The following is a 20,768-nucleotide window of genomic DNA, read 5'->3' as shown; positions in this document are numbered from 1 at the left end:
TCCTTTGTTCGCTCACACGTTCTCTTCCTTTGTCTCTCCAGACACTCTCTATCGTTATCTCTGCCTTCGCTATAACTCCCTCTCTCGTCTCGATTGTCTTAACCACAGCCAAGGGAAAAGTACAAAGTTAAGCAGCAAGAAATTACCAAGGACGCTGTATTTCTCTGTTCTTGTTGTGTCTCTCATCCTTGTCTTGTTAAGGCGTCTCATAATTAGGAAACCATGGCTATTTTTGAATGTTGTCTATCTGTAAATGAATCTCTTTGCAGCGTTTTTAAAAAAAACTACCTGCTGGGTCAAACTCATTCACTTATGTGTAATGGTGTAATGTAAATTATCAGATGCTCCCATTGTGTTTTCATATAAAAAATAAAAAACAAAATGAAGTGAAGCGACTTTGGACAGCTGATGTATAAACATATTAATGTTTTGCACTGGTATTAAGTAAAATCTGACAAAGGGATTTTTTGTAAGTTATCTGGCTGCTTAGATGACGACACTGACCACAATATAATGACCTTACTCAAGTGTCTTCAATGCAACTAAACAGCAGGTTTGAAATTAAAACATACGTAAACATACTTTCTTTTCCTGGAGGAAAAGAAAATGTCCTTTACAAATGTATTTAATTTTGTGAAGATGTATTTCCTAAATTAACGTTAAATACATTTCAGTCCATTGATGTTGAGCTGATTCTCATGGAGAGGACAACTACACTCCTTTGTCTATTTCATGGACACCCTCTCACAATTACTAACTGTGGATGTTGTCCAGTTGACACTGACCAGTAGAGCCGTGTCTCTATTACCACAGGTCCCTCCCATGATATTCATCTCAACATGCCAAATGTTTTTTAAGAAAAACAACAAAACCTACATTACTTGACTGCAAGATAAAGACACAAAACTAACTCCATGACAAACACACATTTATTCTTGCTTTACCATAGAGACTTTGACAAAAAACACCTGCTGTATTTTCATTTAAAGGAAAGGAAAAAGTCCCACAACTAATATCACACTTTTTGTTACCAAACAAAACTGAATGAACAGATATAGCAGTGATAGTGAGTGGAGCCACTTGACTTTCAGTGCGTCCTTTCTATGTGAACTCTGACCAAGAACAACAAATCCTTTTTTCACCTTCTTCTTAAAGAACTCTTTCTGTTAGAGCTTTGGGATCCTGCAGCTGAACGTGGTGTAAAGTACTAGCTAACAGCACTCAGGGCAGTGAGAAGGTCAGAAAGCACTCCCAGCTTTCGCTCTCTGGCCCCTGAGGCCAGATCGCAGTCTGAATCATTTAGCTGGAAAGTTGTTCCAAACCACAATGTACTGCATGCATATGAAGGTCCTATATCTATGTAACAAATCCAGCGATCCCTGTATTGTCATTCAGCATTTTTATCTGTGGTTATACCAAAACTAATGACTGTGGAAAGTTTGCCACACGGATTGTAGCTGCACTTACAGAGCAGAAGCTCACTTTATGTATCGCAAAACCTCAGTAATGTTTATTCTGTATGCACTGAAACTTCTGTGCCGCCCACTAATGTTTGCAAATTAAGACTAAATACATCATCCAGCGGGGCACCACTCATTCACAGAGTGCACCTGCACACACAGACCCACCGAGGAGCATGCCTCTCTGATGCATTAGTGCAGCAGCAGCTGTAATAGTAATGAATATGCTTGTTTAGTAATGTGCCAGAGGTGTTTGCCTAACAATGGGCACATTTATTAGCCACACTATGCAAAATGCACAGGGGACTAAGGACCAACATGTTCTCTCATGTGATGCTGCTCAAGTAGGTTTAATTAGGATCAGAAACACTTGTGGACAATTAAGTCCCCTAACAATTAAATTCTTATGTATTTTATGCACACAGAAACACGACTGTAATTATTCTGCCTGTACATTATTAGATGCATGCGTAGGCATACAGAACAGGGTCGCGGGAGTTAATTTGCTGCTGCATTGAAATTTCAAAACACAACAAACAAATAGATTTACACATATGCACATGGTGTTAATTAAAAATCTTCAGGTTCCTCACATGTATTTTGTAACTCTCTCTGAAACAGTTGCAAATAATTGCGCAAAGAGGGTGACTACTTTAAGCTGAGTGGTCCGTTGTTTTGGACTGAAGTGGACTAGGTTTAGTCTGGCTGAGCTGATAAGGTCTCTCGACTGCCATTCGTACACTGTGGACACCGTAGCGCTGTAGGCTACGGGAGAATGCAAAGCAGCAAAGTCACATTTAACACTAAATTAAGCCTGTACGTTCAATTTAAATCCACTTTAAGTTTAAGAGATTCTTAAAAATTGATCATTGCTTTTCCACAATGATTTGCTTAATATACTATTTGCACGTGCTGTAAAGGAGTCAGGAGAAAACTTTATTCATCCTTCAATTATTACTTCTATAATTTAAATATTTTCTTCAATGTGCTGTTGTGTAAGACCAGAGCCACCAGCAGATACTTTTCGAAATACAACACACCGTTTCTGTATTTTTGCACAACCATTTATCCACAGAACACTCGTGTCTTTGACATGTGGGACTCAAGATCCCAGATAAAAGACAGTTTAGATAACACGGCCTTTGAACATTAGCGATAAGTGACACTAAATGCAACTGGAGGAATCCAGAAAAACGTTTCCAGAAATGTAAATGTGTCCGAACATGCAGCAGAAAAAGAGAGAGAGAATTCCTTTCATTTCATTTCGGCAATTCCAATTTCGGAAAATAATAATAATACCGATAATAGAGTTTTATTAAAATCCTTCTTGGTGATAGATATTTTAAGGTCCACCATAGCCTGCAACATGGCCAGAATGATGAGATTCTGCTCACGTGAACGAGCTCACTTGTGTCAATATCAAATATCAAATTAAACCAAACTCAATCAAAAATAAATGCAAGGCAAATTACCGTTGACAGCACGGGATTCCGCCGATTCTGCAGATGTGATCTTTCACCGCTGCTCATCGTCTGAGCCGCGTATTCCCGGTGAGTTCACGCGGCTCCGCTCTAATCCAACTTTCACAATAAATTACAGCTCGCCTCGCAGATAAGTTGTCTGCCCTGTCGGGAGAACTGTTTGCGGGATTTAGCAAAACTCTTAAAGTACGGAAAAAATTATAATAATAGAAAGATATTAAATAAATGTATTAAAGTGAACGGTTTGGTTCTGTCTTTGTACTTGCCACCGTTGGCTGAGCGAGCGCACAGCTGCTTACTTGCGCTCCTTGTACCCGTGTGACGTAAGTGACGAGGGGTGGGGAGGGGGGTCATTTAAACACTGGGTCAGGGTGTTGTAGTGCTTTTCTGTGTCGTTTGACGAACGTGGGTTGTTTGAATTTCGGACTGGACACTGAGCTCTTTCTTAATTAGGACTGATTTGTTCTCGTGTCTTATCCATCTGGTAGCTGCAAACATTTGAACTGAGCCTCATTCTGCCTACATACACACCTTATATGCCTTTTAAAATATAAAAATAAATAAATAACGCAATTATTCTTTGCCTTACTGTCCCACATTTTTAGACAGTGTCTCACGTTTTTAACGACTTCTCAGGACATGCGTTTGTTCAAAGTCTTCATTTATACAGACTAAAATGTGAAAACAAGTCTTTTTTCTTATAGTTAAAACCCGTCTAATGCTATGCTCATGAGTAAAAGTTAAACACTGCCTGAAAAAGTAACAAACCTTGCAGAATTTGGTGAATATTATGGCAACTACAAAGAAAATGAAGTAAAGTATCTTTTTCCAAGTTATTGTTCAGTTTTGCACAGGAGATACGTGTATGTGTGTGTCATAAATTGGCTAAAATGGCCAAAAATGTTTTTGTTTTGTTTTTTAAAATGACATCATCTGCAGTCTATGGATGTATCCCTACTGAAACCCAAAGACTACAGGAGTGTATAAAGACTAGGCATGAGACCACGAGGACAAACTTCAGCATCATTTTATTCTTACTGTATCTACTGAGGAGGTGAGTTGCATTCAAACATATGTTTGAGTACCTCAGCCAGTAAATACAGGCCAAGCTGCATCAGCTGCTCAGGGAGGAGCCTAGATTTTCTTTCTACTTGCTTTGAGGGAATCCTTGTGTGCCTTACAACTTAATGCACTCTGAGATATCTGCTGTTGAGAGATTATGCAGATCAAAACTGAAGTGCATTGAAAGCACTGCAGACCGATGTCACTAAAAGAAGATACAGTCATGTGGGGAAAAAAAGTGTAACCTTAGTAATAGCCAGGTACTGATAGTTAAATGCACTTAGTTGAAAATAAAATAAAAACATCCAAGACGTACATCTGAGACTTTATAGGCCTCAGTTAGCATTTTGGATGTTGAAGGTCATCATAGTAAAGTTAGAAAAAAATACTGAACAGGTTTGGTTTATCTGGAAAGATTGCCAAGCCAAAGCCTTTTCTCTTTAAAAGGATCAGTTTGCAAAACTGCCTCTGATAAAGCCACAAGCCTTCTGAAACAATGTCAGACAAGACTGGAGTGGAGATTTCTGGCCATAAAGCATTGGGAGAAAACCAAATAGCATATCAGCACAAACACCTTATACCAACTCTCAAGCATGGGGGTGGAGGAGTGATGATTTAGGCTTGTTTTGCAGCCACAGGACCTTGGCACTTTGCAGTCACTGAGTTGGCCATGAACTCCTCTGAGTACCAAAGTATTCTAGAGTTAAATGTCATCTCTGTGAGTGTTAAAGCTGATTGAAATGGGGTCATGCAACAGGCATTGATACCCAGATCACCAGAAGAAACAGAAAGTCTAAAAAACAAAAAGAATCAAGAAGTAGCAATGGCTCATTGAAATGCTGCGGTGGGACCTTAAGAGAGCATAAACAAATCCCCACAAACCTCAATGAACTGAAGCAATGTTGTAAAGAGCAGTGGGCCAAAACCTACCAACATACAGAAGACTATTAATTCAAGTTATTTCTGCTTAAGGTGGTTTTAAAAGGTTACTATATGATGGGGTATGGGGCATATTTCACATGAGAGCAGCCATGTTTTTGAGCGGCAGGAGGCAGGCAGTGATCTGTGGATTGACCCTAGAGTAGTGGAGGTCCTGTACCGTCGGCTTAGCATCAAATGCTAGAGTAAACAAACACTGTTGTTATGCATGATACAGATAAAACATTTTCATCTTTACCATGAAGAAATCATGCATTTAAAAGATTATGAAGTCAGTGACCAATTTTCAAGATTCAGAAGGATGCAAGACTATAAAATGAAGATCACATTTACATCATTATGATTTCATTGGACTCTTATATTGCTTGCACATTACTGTTAGCTAAGACTGTGATATTGAAATAAGCCAGGGACTGCACTGTGCTCCCATTATGTGGCGTGTCCTCCAGTATTAGTGTATTATTTTGGGACATATTTGTGTGTGTTTTTGGGAGGCTGAGATCAAACTTTCATACTGGCTGAGGTGAACTTTGTCCTGCTCCCTCTGGACGTCTCATGTTTTCCCTCTTCTCTCACTAGCCGCTTCGCTAAACTGCTGTAAGTCTTTATCCTTAGCAAGGTCATTTAATTTGTTATACTGAGCAGAACTAATGCTTGTGCTGAGGGGATTTAGGGCAGCAAAATTTCTTTACTGCAAATAAGGGTTAAATTTGGTGTAACAGAATGCCAAGCCCAAAATAATTAATGCCTTCCTCGGTGATATTCACTCTTGATGTAGTCTGTATTCATGGTTTTAGGAGAAGATCCATCACGTGCAGAATGTGGGCTGTTTTCTAGAGTGCGGTGAGATGAATGTTTTCAAAAAGGATTAGCTCTGCTCGCATTTTCACCAAGCTACTGAAAATGCATTGAGTCCTGTCAGCGTTTTTTTTTTTTAGAATTTATGAGAAAATCCTATCTCACTATAGGGACTTCCAGAAGGGGGGATTTCTTGGCCTTTCAACCAACTAATCAGTCACCTCGCCTTTGGAGAAAGTGACTGCATGAAGCACTAAAATTAAAAGGAGATGAAGTCTACTGTTCGCTGTTGCACTAAATCCCTGAACAAAAACACTGTGGTCGTTCTTGCAAAACACAAACACACTTTATTGAACAGTGAACTTTGACCGAAAAAAGGCTCAAAGACCTTTTGCATGTGTCAATACGCTCTGTTCAGATGAAGCAGACATCTGCTACACTGCTTTTTCACTTAAATATAATATTGTAAAACACACTACTCAGCCACTTATAGTATACACTTATTACATTGTGCTCTGTAGTAGTCTGTCCTGCTCTTTTATTCTGTCAATTCATCGTGCTTATTGGTTTTGACCCATTAACCCTTTCACAGTTTGTTTGGTTTGTTAAATAATCTTTCTTTTTTTTCTGATAAGTAAAGCCATAAATTGCCAGTAGCAGCGGACAGTGTCAGCCGATAAGATTTCTCTACATGCACATATTTTTATCAGTCCTGTGCCGCAACAGCTGTCAGGTTTTGAGTGGGGTAAAAAATGGCAAGCAGCAGCTTCTGTGACTTTTGTTCCCTAGAACTGAAACACAAAATATGCAAGAGCTGGGCGTGAGCGAGAGTCGATGTTATAAACTGCCTCAAGCTCCCCGAGGCTGCAAAATGCTACGATTGTGTCCGGCTGCCAGGCATCATTGCATCTTTAGTGAAATGCTTTTAAATTACATGCATCCCCCTCAACCCCATTCTCTGAGACATTGTATATACCCAGACCTGAATTAGCTTGACACATTTATAGGATTTATTGAACTCTAAATATCAAAGGCTTGATGCTTGTGGCACCGTCTATATATTTTTTTTTCTAGAATCATTTCATGAGCTGTAAAAGACAAAAGAGAGCAAGAGAGAAATGCCTGAAAACAACTAAGGCATATTCCTTGTTCTTTACAAAAGACCCTCAGGCTGCAAAACAAAAAAAACACATTAGGTATATTCACATATGCAAGAGCGCTCAGGCTGGAAATAGAATAAGCCACACAGTATTAACCAAATGACAGAGAAAAATGCGTGCTTGTGATTGTCGTCTGTGTGAGTGTGTGCTAGGAGGATGTGCAGCATTTCCACAACCATCCAACAGAGGGAGCCAGCACAGCAAAACCAAACAAGTACACAGCTTTATTTACAAATATTAAAATATGACACAGACACTAAAACGATTTTTCCCCTCTGAACCCCCCAAAATTTCTCTCTCTCTTTCTCTGCAGACTGAAACCCATATTTTTGTTTTATGTAATCTAGTTAGATTACAGGACACACGTTTGTCTAACTGCATGCAAAGTAAACATTTGAAGAGACAGATAAGGCCTCTGCAAAAGGTCATGTATACATTGTATTAAAAGGTCAGTAAATTAAAATACTGCTGTCATGCTTAAATTACATAATTACTAAAAGAATTACTTAAACTCTATAGTTTGGATAACAGAATAACTTCATGGTTTTATATGGATATAGTTGTAAGTATGATACAGTTGCCATGTCACTGCTTTATAATGTCTTTGTGTAAGTTATAATATATGGCATATGGAACATTTTTCACTGTAACATACATTGCTGTGCCAAGTAAGTGCAAAACCCAGTGGAATTGCAGATGTTGTCAAATTAACTAAGATGCATGCAGGCAACAGTGTAGCAGTAGTATGGTAGTAGTGCATATAGTTGCTCTTGTAGGCTGTGAAAAGCTAATTTTGAAATATTCGGAGTGTACTGAATCTTCCTCAAAAAGGTTTGGAAAGTGTACATTTATACACTGCAAAAACAGGATTTTTTGGACTATAAAAAAGGTTGATGTTAACATGTTAACACTGAGGCAGTGGCCAATTTATAATGTTGTCATTTTGTTCTCTGATTAGCTCAGGACATATTGACAGCTGATTGCTGTGGATGTACAATGTGGGTTCTGCTGTTTGTGTGACAAAGTTCAGTGTTACAGTACCACCACAACAACGCAGTCTGCATTTATCTTTATGGAGTTTATGGTGCAAAGAGGAGGTTAATGCAACAAAGCTGATACGTTGTCATACCGAAGAAAGACAGATAACATGGTTGATGACATGAACTCATACTTTACAGCAATAACCTATAAATACAGTAGGAACACTAAAAAAAACATTTTATTGCAACCAAGAAGTTGATAGTATTAAACTGTAAAAGAAATAGCTGCACATTACAGTGGGCATGATTTAAAAATAAAAGTTAAAAGCTGGAACATCTGGCCACCAGCACTTCGCAGTTATTAAATGGGGACATTTTTTTAGTGCTTCAGTTTCTTTGAACACCTGTACACTGCTGCCAAGATAAACTTTTCTTAGACACGAGGTTTGAAAAAACATTTCAATATAATATTGATTACTGCCATGAACAGATAGTGTCAGGAACATTCAGTACTGCACAGGAAAAGGAATAATAAAGAGAAAATTGACCAGATGAGAATGCATTAGCTGTGTATGTTTGGGTCACCTGTGGTCTGACCTCTAGTACTTCCTGCAATTTGAGACAAGCTTGTTTTCAAAGTCTGGCCATTCAACTGGCATTTGGCAGAGTTCTTCCTTTGCACACCAGCCAATAATATCAGTGCGTAAATATTCTGTCATGGTTTTGAGGCTGGCAGCTTTGGATGTAATGCCTGTTTGTTTTTTTAACTTCATATACAGTGACTGAACAGAAATTCCTGGCTTTACATTCCAGTTCTTTTCAAGCCACTTACTGCACATACAGTATGTGTGTCAAGGCAATGATGCAATCCTACAGCAGTTTCAAGCTTCATTTACAGTTCACTCCAATTCAAGCAGTGATGTGTGCCCATTTTCAGCATAAGCCAGTAGTTCTAAATGTTTTTCCCTCCACCTGTTTTGCTCTCATCCACACATGTGTTCTGTCTTGCTTCAATGGACTTCATTCCTCTTCTCTCTGGATAATACCTCCACCTATCCACACTCTTTTTTCACCTGTTCCCTACTCTCACTTCAGATCATAATGTCTCCTGCAAATGTCATAGTCCACTGAGACTCCTGCCTGACCTCATCTGTCTGCCTGTCCATCACCACTCGAAACAAGAACAGTCTCTAAACCAATCACTGATGTAATCGCATCCTCACCCTGAATCCATCTATCACTCCTACTGCACACCTCACCACTGTCTCTCTGCCCTCACACATGTCCTGCACCACCATCACATTCTTTCTGCCACTCCTGGCTTGATCATGCAGTACGGCAGTTTTGACATCATATGCTTTCTCTGTATCCACAAAGACACAATGCAGCTCCAAAATCAATTGTTGCAAAATTGGCATTCGAGTACCGCATTGAAATTCAGTGTTTGTAAAGGCAGACTGGATGTTTAGGTGCTGGTTTCATACGATTGGGGCAATGGGACGGTACTAAAATGTAACATTTTTCATGAAAACTGTGCCTTTTTCAACATAGTTCCTACTAAAATATTAGATGTAATATTAAAATCAAGTTTGCTGCAGCTGTCTCACTGTCCTAGGCTCTATAGGAGAGATATTAAACTCCAAATCAATTAAAATACACACTAAACCATACATGCAAGCAGCTAATCTATGTATGTTTCCATTTAAGTGCTCCCATGATGAGCCGAGTGTTCTTCAGCCGAATCTCTATCAGCATTGTTATCAGGTTGTTCAGAAAGGAGCTGATAGACGTGCAGTCAAGTTGAAAGGCTATCACTTATGTTCTCACCGTGCTACCTATGACAGCCAGCTGGCCAGAGTATGGGTTTCCCTAGGGAGGCCTCTTCAGAGGCAGGAGTGAGCAATGCCTCTTATCAGACATCAGCTTTCCCTCCGCAGGGTCAAATAAATATGCAGGACCGTCTCTGAGAAAAGGCTGCCTGTATGGGACCTGGGAGAGCCTTTACAACAGAGTGACTTGTTACAACTTCACAAGCACCTATTATGCAATTATACATACATAGATTGTTTGATCAGTGTTATTTACCCACTCTCATTCCTGACCCCATTAACGTTTATCAACAGTCTATTAATATATAGCCATAAACACATACGAGAAAATTTTAAGAAGTTATCAATTCTGTCTTATTGACTTTTATTATCAGTTTAAATATCAGTTTACCAACTATGCTCACCGGCCACTTCATTAGGTACACCTATTCAACTGCTTGTTAACATTACAATCTGCCCATCACATGGCAACAATTCAGTGCATTCAGGCATGTAAACACCTGGCGTTACAGGATTGAATGACTTCGCAACTCTAACACTGTTTCAGGGATGAGTTTTTAGTGATACAAAGTCGACCTTTTTTCTTTCAGCACAAATCCTAGTGGCACTGCTGTCACGTGTGATCACAGAGATTTACAGTAGCAGTTGTGTACACAGCAATAACCCATGGATATTGCTGTTAATGGTGCTAACATAAACCCCAGTTATTATTTAAAACACTTCTTTTTTTATATTAAATATTCATAAAAGTGTCACACATAAAATAACAGATCCAAAGCAAACATTTACTGTAGTATTCAGTTTCTTAGTACCCTAGTGTGTGGGTTCTCAAATTTAATTAATGTTCCAACTCAGCAACATGAGCTAACCACCCCACAATGACCAACGGTGCCAAATCCTGATTGGTGCAGGGAAGTTAATGACATCACATGTTTCCATCTGAGCTCTCGCTTCTGCAAAAAAACATGACTTTGTTTTCAGGATCTTTGGAGTGGCACTTAAACTGAAGTTCAAAAAGAAAGCGACAGTTAAAAGCTCCGGAGAGAATCTATCAGTAAATAGCTGACAGCTATAGACCCAGAAGAATTTTTCTGTCTTTGCTTGATGGAGAGCTTCATACTTAGTAAAAGGGCAGTTCTTACAGTGTGTATAATTATTCTGAGAACAGCAGCAGGTGTTTATTCCTGCGGCTAGAGAGGTACAATAGAGCCCAGCAGCTCATGTCACAGAGTTGGACGGCGTCCCTGAGTGTAAAAATAGTCATCTGGCCGATGGGGTTATCTACATATTCACACGACTACTTAGCAGTAAAAGCATTCAGTCCCAGCATTCACAAAGTGGCTATATGCACATCGAATACAAGAAGGAGAAACACAACGTTTTGACCTGACCAAGATCCTGGTGGGATTTAACCACTGTCAGTCATTAAAAAAAAACAAACATTAAAGACAGGGTGGGCTTTGTTTTGCATTCATGACGTTCCCATGGCTAAAGTACCTGGGTTTCCCTGTACGCCTCCCAGTCTGCTCCAGACAGGATCCAAAACAAATACTCACACTTACAAATTACTAAGCAAAACGTCAGGCAGGTTATGAACTCTGTATGTGTCCCTTTAAAAAGTCAAATACAGTTTGAAATTTCAGATAGTAATCTAAATACGTTCCACGCTCATTTGTATGTTGATGTTATTCTATTTAGAAATCCAAACTAACATGAACAATGATCCAGTGGAAATGATGTGTGAGGTTTCTGCTTCAGAAGCCTTTAACAACCAGTGCAGTGGACTGCTGTTATTTTGAAAATACATCCGAAAGACCAAGAGTTTGTCTTTGATCTGCTGTATGATTGTATGTGAAACCTCTAACGTCAGTCTTATTTAAATTCCTGCTTGTGTTTCAGATGAATTAGAGCAAAGGTGTCAAACTCATTTTACATCACTGGCCACATCATAAGTCAGTAAAGCTGTTGCCTAATAACAAAGCAGAAAAAAATGCTGCTGGCTGCATGTTTGACAGCCCTGAATTACAAGTGGTCAGGGACATTTGGTGTTATGAAAAGTGAGAGCTACCTTCATGTTTGGTTGCAAGAACTGATTCAGTAAGGACTAGATGTTACAGTCCCTGATAATGCACTGCTTTAGATGGAGAGACTCTTGGGGGATGGCTGTTATGAGGAAAGGCCGCCCAGAAACTTTGTCAGCAGCACCCATCGTTGGTTGCCTCAACTTTCGGTCTTTTACCCAGGTTAACCTGCCATTTTCTTTCCTTGGTTAGGTTTAGGGATTAGAGATCTGATCTAACTTATCATTTTAAAATTTGGGACACATCATCAGTAGTGGACCTTGGATTCATCGGGTGTTTCGGCCATTATCACTAGACACCCTCATCCAAGGAGGCCCTGCCAGGGTTGATCAGGCCCTGGAGTGTGTCACTGGTTTATGTTAACTTGTTATTTCTCTTATTCATTCTTCTGTTTAGTTTAATACAGTTTAATTTGCTTGTCTAAAAAGACCACATGAAGGTCTTTTCGTGGTCTCTTCTCTTCCTTCTTGGCAGTTTGAATCTGGTGCCAAATGACGCTGACATGCTACAGACATCCCGAGAAGCCCCGGTTGCCGGCCTTCTGCACTGATGTGTCAATATAGTTGTTTCTTTGCAGGAAAGTAGATAACCTTTGGGCCAAGACACTGAACAAGATCTTTCTCTCGACGTTCAGCAGGCTGATCGGGCGAAACTGGCTGATGGATGAGGAGTTCTTCTCCTTAGGGATCAGAATACCTCCTGCTCTTTGCCAAGCCTTTGGACTCACTCCTTTCTGCCACGCTACCTTCACAGGTTCCACAGGTATTTGAGGACTCGTGGGGTGTTTTTATAGAGCCTATATGAGATGCCATTAGGTCCTGGGGCCGATGCTGCTCTTGCCTGCCTCACTACCTTCTCTACTTCACTCCATGTTGGTGGTCTTATGTCCATTTGGTGTTCAGGTACCTGGATAGGCGGCATATCAGTTGGAATGGTAACTGGCTCATGCCCCTGATCATCAGAGTAAGTTTTCCTCAGATGATCTTCCAGGTCTTTTATGGGCATTTTGAGGCACCCCATCTTCTCTTCAACAAAAAGCAGGTGTTCTGCTCTTCGGAGCTTAGTAAGTTGTTGCTTTATTTCCTCCTGCAGTGCAGTGAGTCCCCCCCCTTTCTGTCTCATAGGCCCTCCTCCACTGTTTCCTCAGTTGTCTTCTCTCTTTCGATAATCTATCAATTTCCCACTGTCTCCTGGACTTTAACTGGTTTAAATGGCCTTTCTGATGTCTCTGAGTCTTGTTCTTTACCCCAAATCGCTCGGCCCCATAGCTGTAGATGATGGTTCCCAGGTTCTCCAGCTTCCTTTCAACTGGACCCTTTTGTTGATCTAGTATAAGAGCCAGTTCCGAGTCAATGGTTTCCCACTCTCTTTTCTCACTGGATCTGGGCCACAGGATCTGATCTTTCCTGCCTTCCATCTTCCTTTCCCTCGCTGGTAGTGCGAGGCTAGACAGTGTTGGAAGATTCTGTTGGCTGTTTCTGGGTGAGTTCTGGGCTGGAACGTAGTGTTGATTGTCTTACATCTACACCCAAGTGTGTTGCTAGTTGTTGGTGGCTAAACTCCAAGCTAGGGGCTGATAATAAATGGCTGGGCCCTGAGCTAGAATCTAATATTGGGTGTGGCTGGCTAAGCTCTAGACTGGGAACTGCTACTGTCTGGATTTGACTGAGTTCCAATCTGGAGACTATGGGGGAGTCTGTACGACAATGAACTTCGAACGGGGTGCTGATGCCCTGAGGACTGTGGGGATTCTCCTGCCTCTAGACTTAAATCGACTGATTTGACTTACTTCTTAAAAAGTATGTGTCAATACGAGGCCCCTTTCTCAGCTTGCTGAGGCACTTCTTCCTGCCTTGGTGGATTTTAAGGCCCATGTCGGTTGTTAGTTTTGACCAGCCACAAATGCAGTTCTGCAGCTTCTTTCCTACCATCATTGATGGTCCATTATTAGCAATGCTGGTTGATCTATCCATCGTTGATACCGTTGGTACAGTTGGTACCGTGAAAACATCAGTTGTATAGCTTAATTATACAATATACCCATGCTGATTTAGCTGTGAATTGCTTCAAAATATAATATCCAGCAAAGTGGCCTCATGATTTAGTCCACATGTGTTTTATTAACTCATCTCATAAACATTTACTTTTTTACTTACGCAGAGTTTACCTTACATGATTGATTAAGCATTGTCTAAACTAGAGCTCACAGCACAGTTTGGCCTGCTGGATTTTAATTTCTTACTACCACCTGTTTTCATTACCCATTCAGTCAAATTTAGAAGCTCATCCTGTCTTGTAACTTATGCATTTCACTGAAAAATAATCACATCCTGTTGTTTTCCTCCATAATTAATTCCATTAAGAAGCGATTGCTAAATCAAACTCTGGGTTGTTTGTTTGTCATTTAATTGCCCCAAGATGAAGGCACTGTACTTACAGTCACATTTAGAAGGCCTTAATTGTAATAATTAGTGAAAGCTGGTGGATGCCCACTTCCTCTATTTTTGCCGCGAGGCAGTCACTTAGTTCCACTGTACATCCACGTCAAAACATCATTAGACGGAGTCATGTCCAAATGCCCGTTCATCCTCTGGAGCATGTGCATTCACAGCAGTGCAGAAATAAGCTAAAAATCCTGCACTTTGACGATACTTCCCTGAAATATTCAAAGACTTTTTGAAAGAGTGTTTATCTTTTTCCTGTCCTCTCTGCCAATAATCAGTGGACAGAAAAACTGAACAGCAGTCAGTTTGTGTGAAAAACTGGATTAACAGTGTATAAGGAAATGTCTCTACATATACTCTAAAGCCATTACAACTATTTCTGATATGTTTTTTGTTCATTTGTTATTTTTTATTGCAGGGTTTATTTTGGAAGCACTGTCACAATTTGTACTTTGCCTTGTGCGTGCGTGCGTGCGTGCGTGCGTGCGTGTGTGCATGTGTGTGTGTGTGTGTGTGTGTGAGCAAGTAAGTGGGTGTATGTACTGGTGGGAATTTACCTGCATCTCTCTCATGCAGATGAGACTGGAGGCGGCTGGATGTCTGTGGACAGTCTCTGCCTCCTCTGTACGCACACATGTTATATCACGGTTTAAATCCATAATAAGACAATAAAATGCTGAAACCTCACATGCATGGATCCAAAGCACATTTTGCTATTTGATTTTAATTATGTTAATTAGCACGGTGTGCTGCATGCTGCTGATGGTGTTGTGATGAGGTTTTCTGCACAATATCAGTGGCAACATTTCTGATCATTTTCCTTTTGGCAGACACATGCCACAAGGCCTGATTCTGACTAATACCACAGACTGCATTCTGTCCTCTTAAGCTGTGCTTGTTTGCAAAGGTTACTACAACTGAGACGTGAAATAAGAGACAGCTTGTGTTTTTATAAGATGTGACTCACCTTTGCTACAATTATATGACCCACTGAAGCAGCCAAGATTCTGATTTGTATTACAGGCTTTTGACATGAATAGACTATTCTTTAATAAATCCTATTAAGTTGGCGTAAATTTGTCCTGCATTGGATTTTATTGTGGATTTGTTTGGTTCTGCATAAACACATTCCCTACTGTATATGTAATTATTTAAGCTTATGCTCTGTTTGTTGCTCTTCTGTTTCTTTTCCACTTGTCCTTAATCTGGTGCACCGATGGTTTGGTTGGAGATGCACATGCTTAGTGTTTTAATTTGAAAGATGCAGAGTAAGCAGGAAGAATGTGCAGGACACAGTGCAGAACCACAAGAATAGGAACAGATCTATAGATCTGCAGCTGGTGCATCAAGACCAGAATTTCTGAGGAATGTTTTTACTCTATAAATGTATAAACATGAAACCGATGGTCACATTTGGAGAAAAAAAGATTTATGTAATAGATGAAGGTGGAAAGGATAGAATTCAGATGCTCCTGGGGAATTTAATAGACTGTAAATATCATGTCATGTCTGCATAAGCGTCAGGTTCTACTTGTGTGAACCTGCTGTGCTTGTCAAACAGGTACGATGATCCTCTGCTGCCCCCCTAGACAAAAAAGAAGTAATGCAAATAAATCCCACCCCCTTTTTTTCTCTCTCTGTCTCCCTCACTTCTGGATCATTGTGGGTTTTCCCTCTTGTCTTCACATGAAAACAGAACATTGGGTTCTACTTAGCAGAGCCTCAAATTTAATCGCTCTGTGAAACAATCGATCCCAGTACGTTCTGACTCATAACTCTCACACACACAGGCTTTATGCACCTGCCACATCTTTTTTTACCTTCACTTGTAACTGATGAGCACTCCATTGGGAGTCTAAACTAGCTGTTTTCTTCAGCTACATGAGTGAGACACTGATGCACTAAAACCCAGCAAACACAATTTAGATCTGCTCTTGACTGCTGATGTGACACTTGTGTTCAGTGATTGAGGACAGCATTCATCGCTCCCAGTGAACAGAGAGCATCATCACACCGGTCCCGTGATGCTCCCTGTCAAGCAAATTGACACTGGCAAGCTTATCTATAACCTCTGGCACAGTTCAGAGATTTATTGCTTGTGTAAAAATATCAGCACAATACAGAAACTCTTCATCACAACAGTCTCTCTACTGAAGAGTCAGCCCCTCATGATGTCAGACAGAACCTCCCCTGGTTGGCGTCAAATACACGACACTTCAGAGAACTTATAAATGAACACCTGTAACACGCTCCGCGTCACACTTACTGCTCAGCTTAGAGGAATCATTCAAACAGGTGAGTAGAACATTGAGATGCTTTAAAATGATTAAAAGGCCAATGTGATTTTGTACATGGTTTTTATTTCAAGAAGTATGTTTCTAATCAAACTTCTTCACTCAGTATGTGTCCTTGATAAGAGCACAGATACCAAACCATATATTAAAGTAACAGATCAATAATTCAGATTTGAGGGATGAGGGGTTAACTCTGTGTTGCAAGAAATTATCAAAGTGACAAATGGACAGAGGTCCGTTTACTTTCTCTTCGTTTGACATTGCGCACATCTTCATCTTCATCTTAACATGGAGTGACTTTATTTAATAACAAACGGTAGCATTTCTGCGTGTTTTAGCTGTAAAACAACAAACATATGAACATATCTACAGTGACTAGAATGCTGCAAAGGACAAATCTGAAATTAAAAAAAAAACGTGATTTTTGAGGGGTAATTACAATATGAGTTTTCATAAAACATGACAGAAGTGTTCCAAATTTCCAAATCAAACATTTAATAGCCTGTGCTTTCATGCATTATTGGATGCAGTGCAATGCAATAATCAGCAAAAATCACCTCATCAGAATTTTAAAAATGCAAATCAACATCAGTACAGTGCTGTAATCCACACCTGATTAAACCCTCAGAAATTTGTTCTTTGTAAATTCTGTAATATAGACTTCATTTTCCAGTGATTGCCCAAAGAAAAATACAATTGATTAGATGTGACATTTCCAGGGACGAGCATCTTTGCCAAAGATTACTCCTCCCGTGATTAGTCCCACCGGAGCGTTTGTGGCCTGCAGCAGAAGCACGTCAGAAACATCGCCCACTAAGGAACAGAGCTCACGAAAGGTCTGTATTATAGCAGAACAGTTCCCTTGATGGCAAGGAACAGTCACAGCCTCTGGCTTTAATAGTTCATTACTGGAGGTAGCTCAGGTGTACTCCATTTAAAAACTCTTGCACTTTCACATTGTTCAAATCAGGCTGACTACGAGCTGCTGCAAACATTCCCGAAGCCCAGAACAAAACCTGATATTTATCAAAAAAAGCTGCAGAAGAAACATCAAAAATCTTCTTGTAGGACCCAAAGACAGAGAAACTAAACTTATGGCTTATGAATATTTTTATTCCATCAGTCCACCTTTGATAAAATTCATTCTCCAAGTTATCATCCTTCTTTTTTGAAATTAGCTTAAAGACGAGCTAAATGTCAGAAATGGGCTTTTAAAAGCTCCAAGAAATGAACAAATTCCCACTGACATTACTTACAATAATCTTGAACAGAATATGACCTTTTCCATTTTAATTTGGCAATCAATGCCCTTTTTATCCTTCTGTGAAAGGGTGGTGCTTTTAGAATGACTCTCTTAAGTGAGTTACATGTTCCTAGGGGGAGTCACATTTCCCAGAGGAGAGTCCGCACAGACACAATAACAAGATAACAGCCTGAGGAGAGGCTCTGACGGTGTTTGTGACATGTTTTTACTGTCTCTGGAGCTACTTTATCTCTACTTGTAAGATCAATCTCAGCAGAGCAGAAGCAGGGATTCTAATTAACAGACAGGCTGTGGCTTCACAGATGTAAAAGAAACCAAAACACTTTAATAATTGCATGGCTTCAGTGGTATCAGCTGCTGTTTTTTGTGACTGATCAGAAGTAGCTCAATAATCCTTCTCGCTCCTCTCCCATCAGACCGCTGATTCTTGTGGTAGCACAAACATGGACACAAATGATTCATCACTCAGCTCAACATCCATCCTGACCCAGCTGCTTCTCAATACCACAGCATTCATAAACAGCACGGCAACATCCTTCAGTGCTATTGATGGGTGCGACAACCTGATAGAGGCCGTTCTCTTTGACCTGGCCGTTCAGTGCATCAATGTAATTTTGGGTATCCCGGCCAACTTACTCGTCATTGCTATTCTCATCCACAATCGCAAAGAGCCCTCCACTTCAGACATATTCTTGGGCTGCTTGGCCTTCATGGATGCCTACTTTGGTGCAATGACCCCCCTGAGCTTCCTTAATCTCTACCTCTGGCAGCTCAAAGAGGTGTTGTCTGCCATTAAGTTCTCCTATGGCGTGAAAGACACCAGCGGTCCATTGTTCCTCTCCTGCATCTGCTTGGATCGCTTTGTAGCTGTACTCTTTCCAATTGCTTTTGGGCAACTTAAACACTTCAAGTACAGGTTAGGCCTCTCAGTGCTGGTGCTCTGCCTCACCTTTGCCTACTCAGCAGCCAAGATGGTGGGAGGGCTCCCCAACTTTGAAAAGTTGTTCACCGGTGAGGTACTGGCAACATTTACTTGGATGGTAGTGTGTAACGCAAGCATCCTGTGGGCACTGAAGAAGTCCACCGGTGCAGGGAAAGATGCAATGCACCCCATGAAAAAGAAGGCCTTCAAGATGGTGCTCTCTATCCTGTGTATCATCGTGTTCAACTACCTGCCACTTGTTGCTCTGTTTCCATTTGAGGACTACTACTCACCTGATGTGTTTCGCTGCTACGTGCAGCCCGCGGGTTTTGCCTTTCTGAACATCAGCAGCACAATCCAACCCCTTGTCTACTTGTCTCGTCTAGAGAAGGTGCCTTTCCTCTCTGACGCCTGCATTAAAAAGATTACTTCCTGTTTCAACCCAGAGAAGAACCAGAATCCACAGGAGCAAAACCCACCTGCTTAGATTCACAAAATATAAAAATATAACACACATATTCAAATCTATGAAAAATAATTATCTGCAACTGTGACAGTCAAATCCTGAGTGTAAAGTCCTGCTTTGTTTTTGTTTGTTTTTTCACAGTTTACGTTTTACTTGAATGCATTTTTTTCATAATTAGTGAAAGAAATCTGTATCGAAGATTGAATCAATAATTAATCAACAAGTAGACAATGTTAAAATTATAAGCATTTTAATTCATGTTTTCATAATGTGATGAATTGCTACGAGGAGCATGTGAACTATTTGCTTGTGTTTTGGCGCCACCGTGAGGACAAAATACATCAATAAACTTTATCCTTCCAGTGAATGTGTGGACCAGTGACTGTGGTGAGGTTGTGAGGACATTTAGGCTCAGAATCCCAATCAGCATCATACTGATAGCAAAAGGAGCATGTATCTGTTTCATGTGTGATGTCTTTCTCAAGGTGCATGGTGCAGGACGGGGTGTATACATTCCCCACATACCTCTCCAACATAATAATGAATGAATAGGTCAAACAAGGAATTTTTAAAAAGGGTTAGTGTTTGCCACAGACCAAAAACTCAGCTGCACCACTACAGGGAAAAAACATTACATATGATTTTATTCAATGTAGTTAAATGCGTTTTATACAGATCTATATTTTCTTTCCTACTGAGTGAACATTCATGCCATGCTCAAATGTATAAAGCAGACTGGTATGTTCAAGAATACCACACAGTTAGGTTAACATAGCATACAACCCAAGTGAAAAAGCCACCTTAGCAATAATATCTGTCTTCCAACACCTCTAAAAACTATAAATAGGATGTGTTATTTCTTCCTTTCTTTAAATCCCGGAAAAAAGCTTAAGTGTAAAATTTACAGTTCACCATTTTGAAAGTGTTTGCATAACAATCTTTGTGGGGACCAAAGATCTGAAGACATTTTTGACTCAAAATGTGGTTTGGTTAGGGCAACTAGGGAGAGTCACTTAGATGTGTCATGGTCCGGCTGGCTCATGATAGTTGCAGGTTTTGTGTATGTTTTGCTCTCTCTCTCCCTACACTCTCCAGCGGGGAGAGCACAGCACCTGCAGCCAATCCTCCCTCGGATGGAGCGGCAGCGCCCATGGTGGAGCCGGCTCCTCCCGCCCCAGAACCAGGCACCTCGAGTCTTTGCCTACCTGCCCCCGAGCCCTTCACTGGTGAGTGTCATGTATTTAATATATATTCTTAGTGCTTATTGTCTGATTATATTGTTTTATGTATTTTAAGCTCAGACGAGACAAGAACTAGGTTAAGGGTGAGAAGTTGCCCTGCCAACAGACCTTAGACAGGGGAACTGGAGAAAAGAGGAAGTTTCACACACAAAGAAAGAGGAACTGAGTAAACTGAGTGTGTGTGTGTGTGTGTGTGTGTGTGACGTGCTGCATAATATAACCATCCTGGCTGCTACCGCAGTCAGACTTGAGCTGATGTCTCTGTGCTCAGTCTCCATTTTCCAGAAAATGTAAAATTAAAGATCATTTTTTGAGTTAGACCACTTTGAGCCGTGTTTTTCTTCGCC

At 40.4% G+C, this 20,768-nt stretch overlaps 2 protein-coding genes across 2 annotated transcripts in view; one reads left to right on the top strand and one right to left on the bottom strand.

Annotated features, from left to right (window-relative positions):
• Nucleotides 1-3,249, bottom strand: part of gcgra (glucagon receptor a) — a 48,703-nt gene extending 45,454 nt beyond the window's left edge. The window contains exon 1 of the mRNA XM_084925754.1: nt 2,933-3,249. The gene's annotated coding sequence lies outside the window, so the exon portion shown is untranslated. The remainder of the gene's footprint in view (nt 1-2,932) is intronic.
• A 14,037-nt stretch (nt 3,250-17,286) lies between these two features.
• On the top strand, nt 17,287-19,201 carry LOC146388440 (G-protein coupled receptor 183-like). The gene is made up of 2 exons (XM_084924772.1): nt 17,287-17,364; nt 18,209-19,201. Exon 2 carries the CDS (start codon nt 18,236-18,238, stop codon nt 19,199-19,201), a length of 966 nt encoding a protein of 321 aa, XP_084780898.1. The 5' UTR covers nt 17,287-17,364; nt 18,209-18,235.
• Nucleotides 19,202-20,768: the final 1,567 nt, after the last annotated feature.

This window comes from Perissodus microlepis, chromosome 4 (genome assembly GCF_051167445.1).
Source record: "Perissodus microlepis isolate ML-2025 ecotype Zambia chromosome 4, ASM5116744v1, whole genome shotgun sequence".
Lineage (NCBI taxonomy): Eukaryota > Metazoa > Chordata > Actinopteri > Cichliformes > Cichlidae > Perissodus > Perissodus microlepis.
This window is presented reverse-complemented; position numbering and strand designations above follow the sequence as displayed.

Coding starts and splice junctions, on each gene's coding strand:
- LOC146388440 (XM_084924772.1), top strand. CDS start 18,236: ATGGACACAAATGATTCATCACTCAGCTCAACATCCATCCTGACCCAG.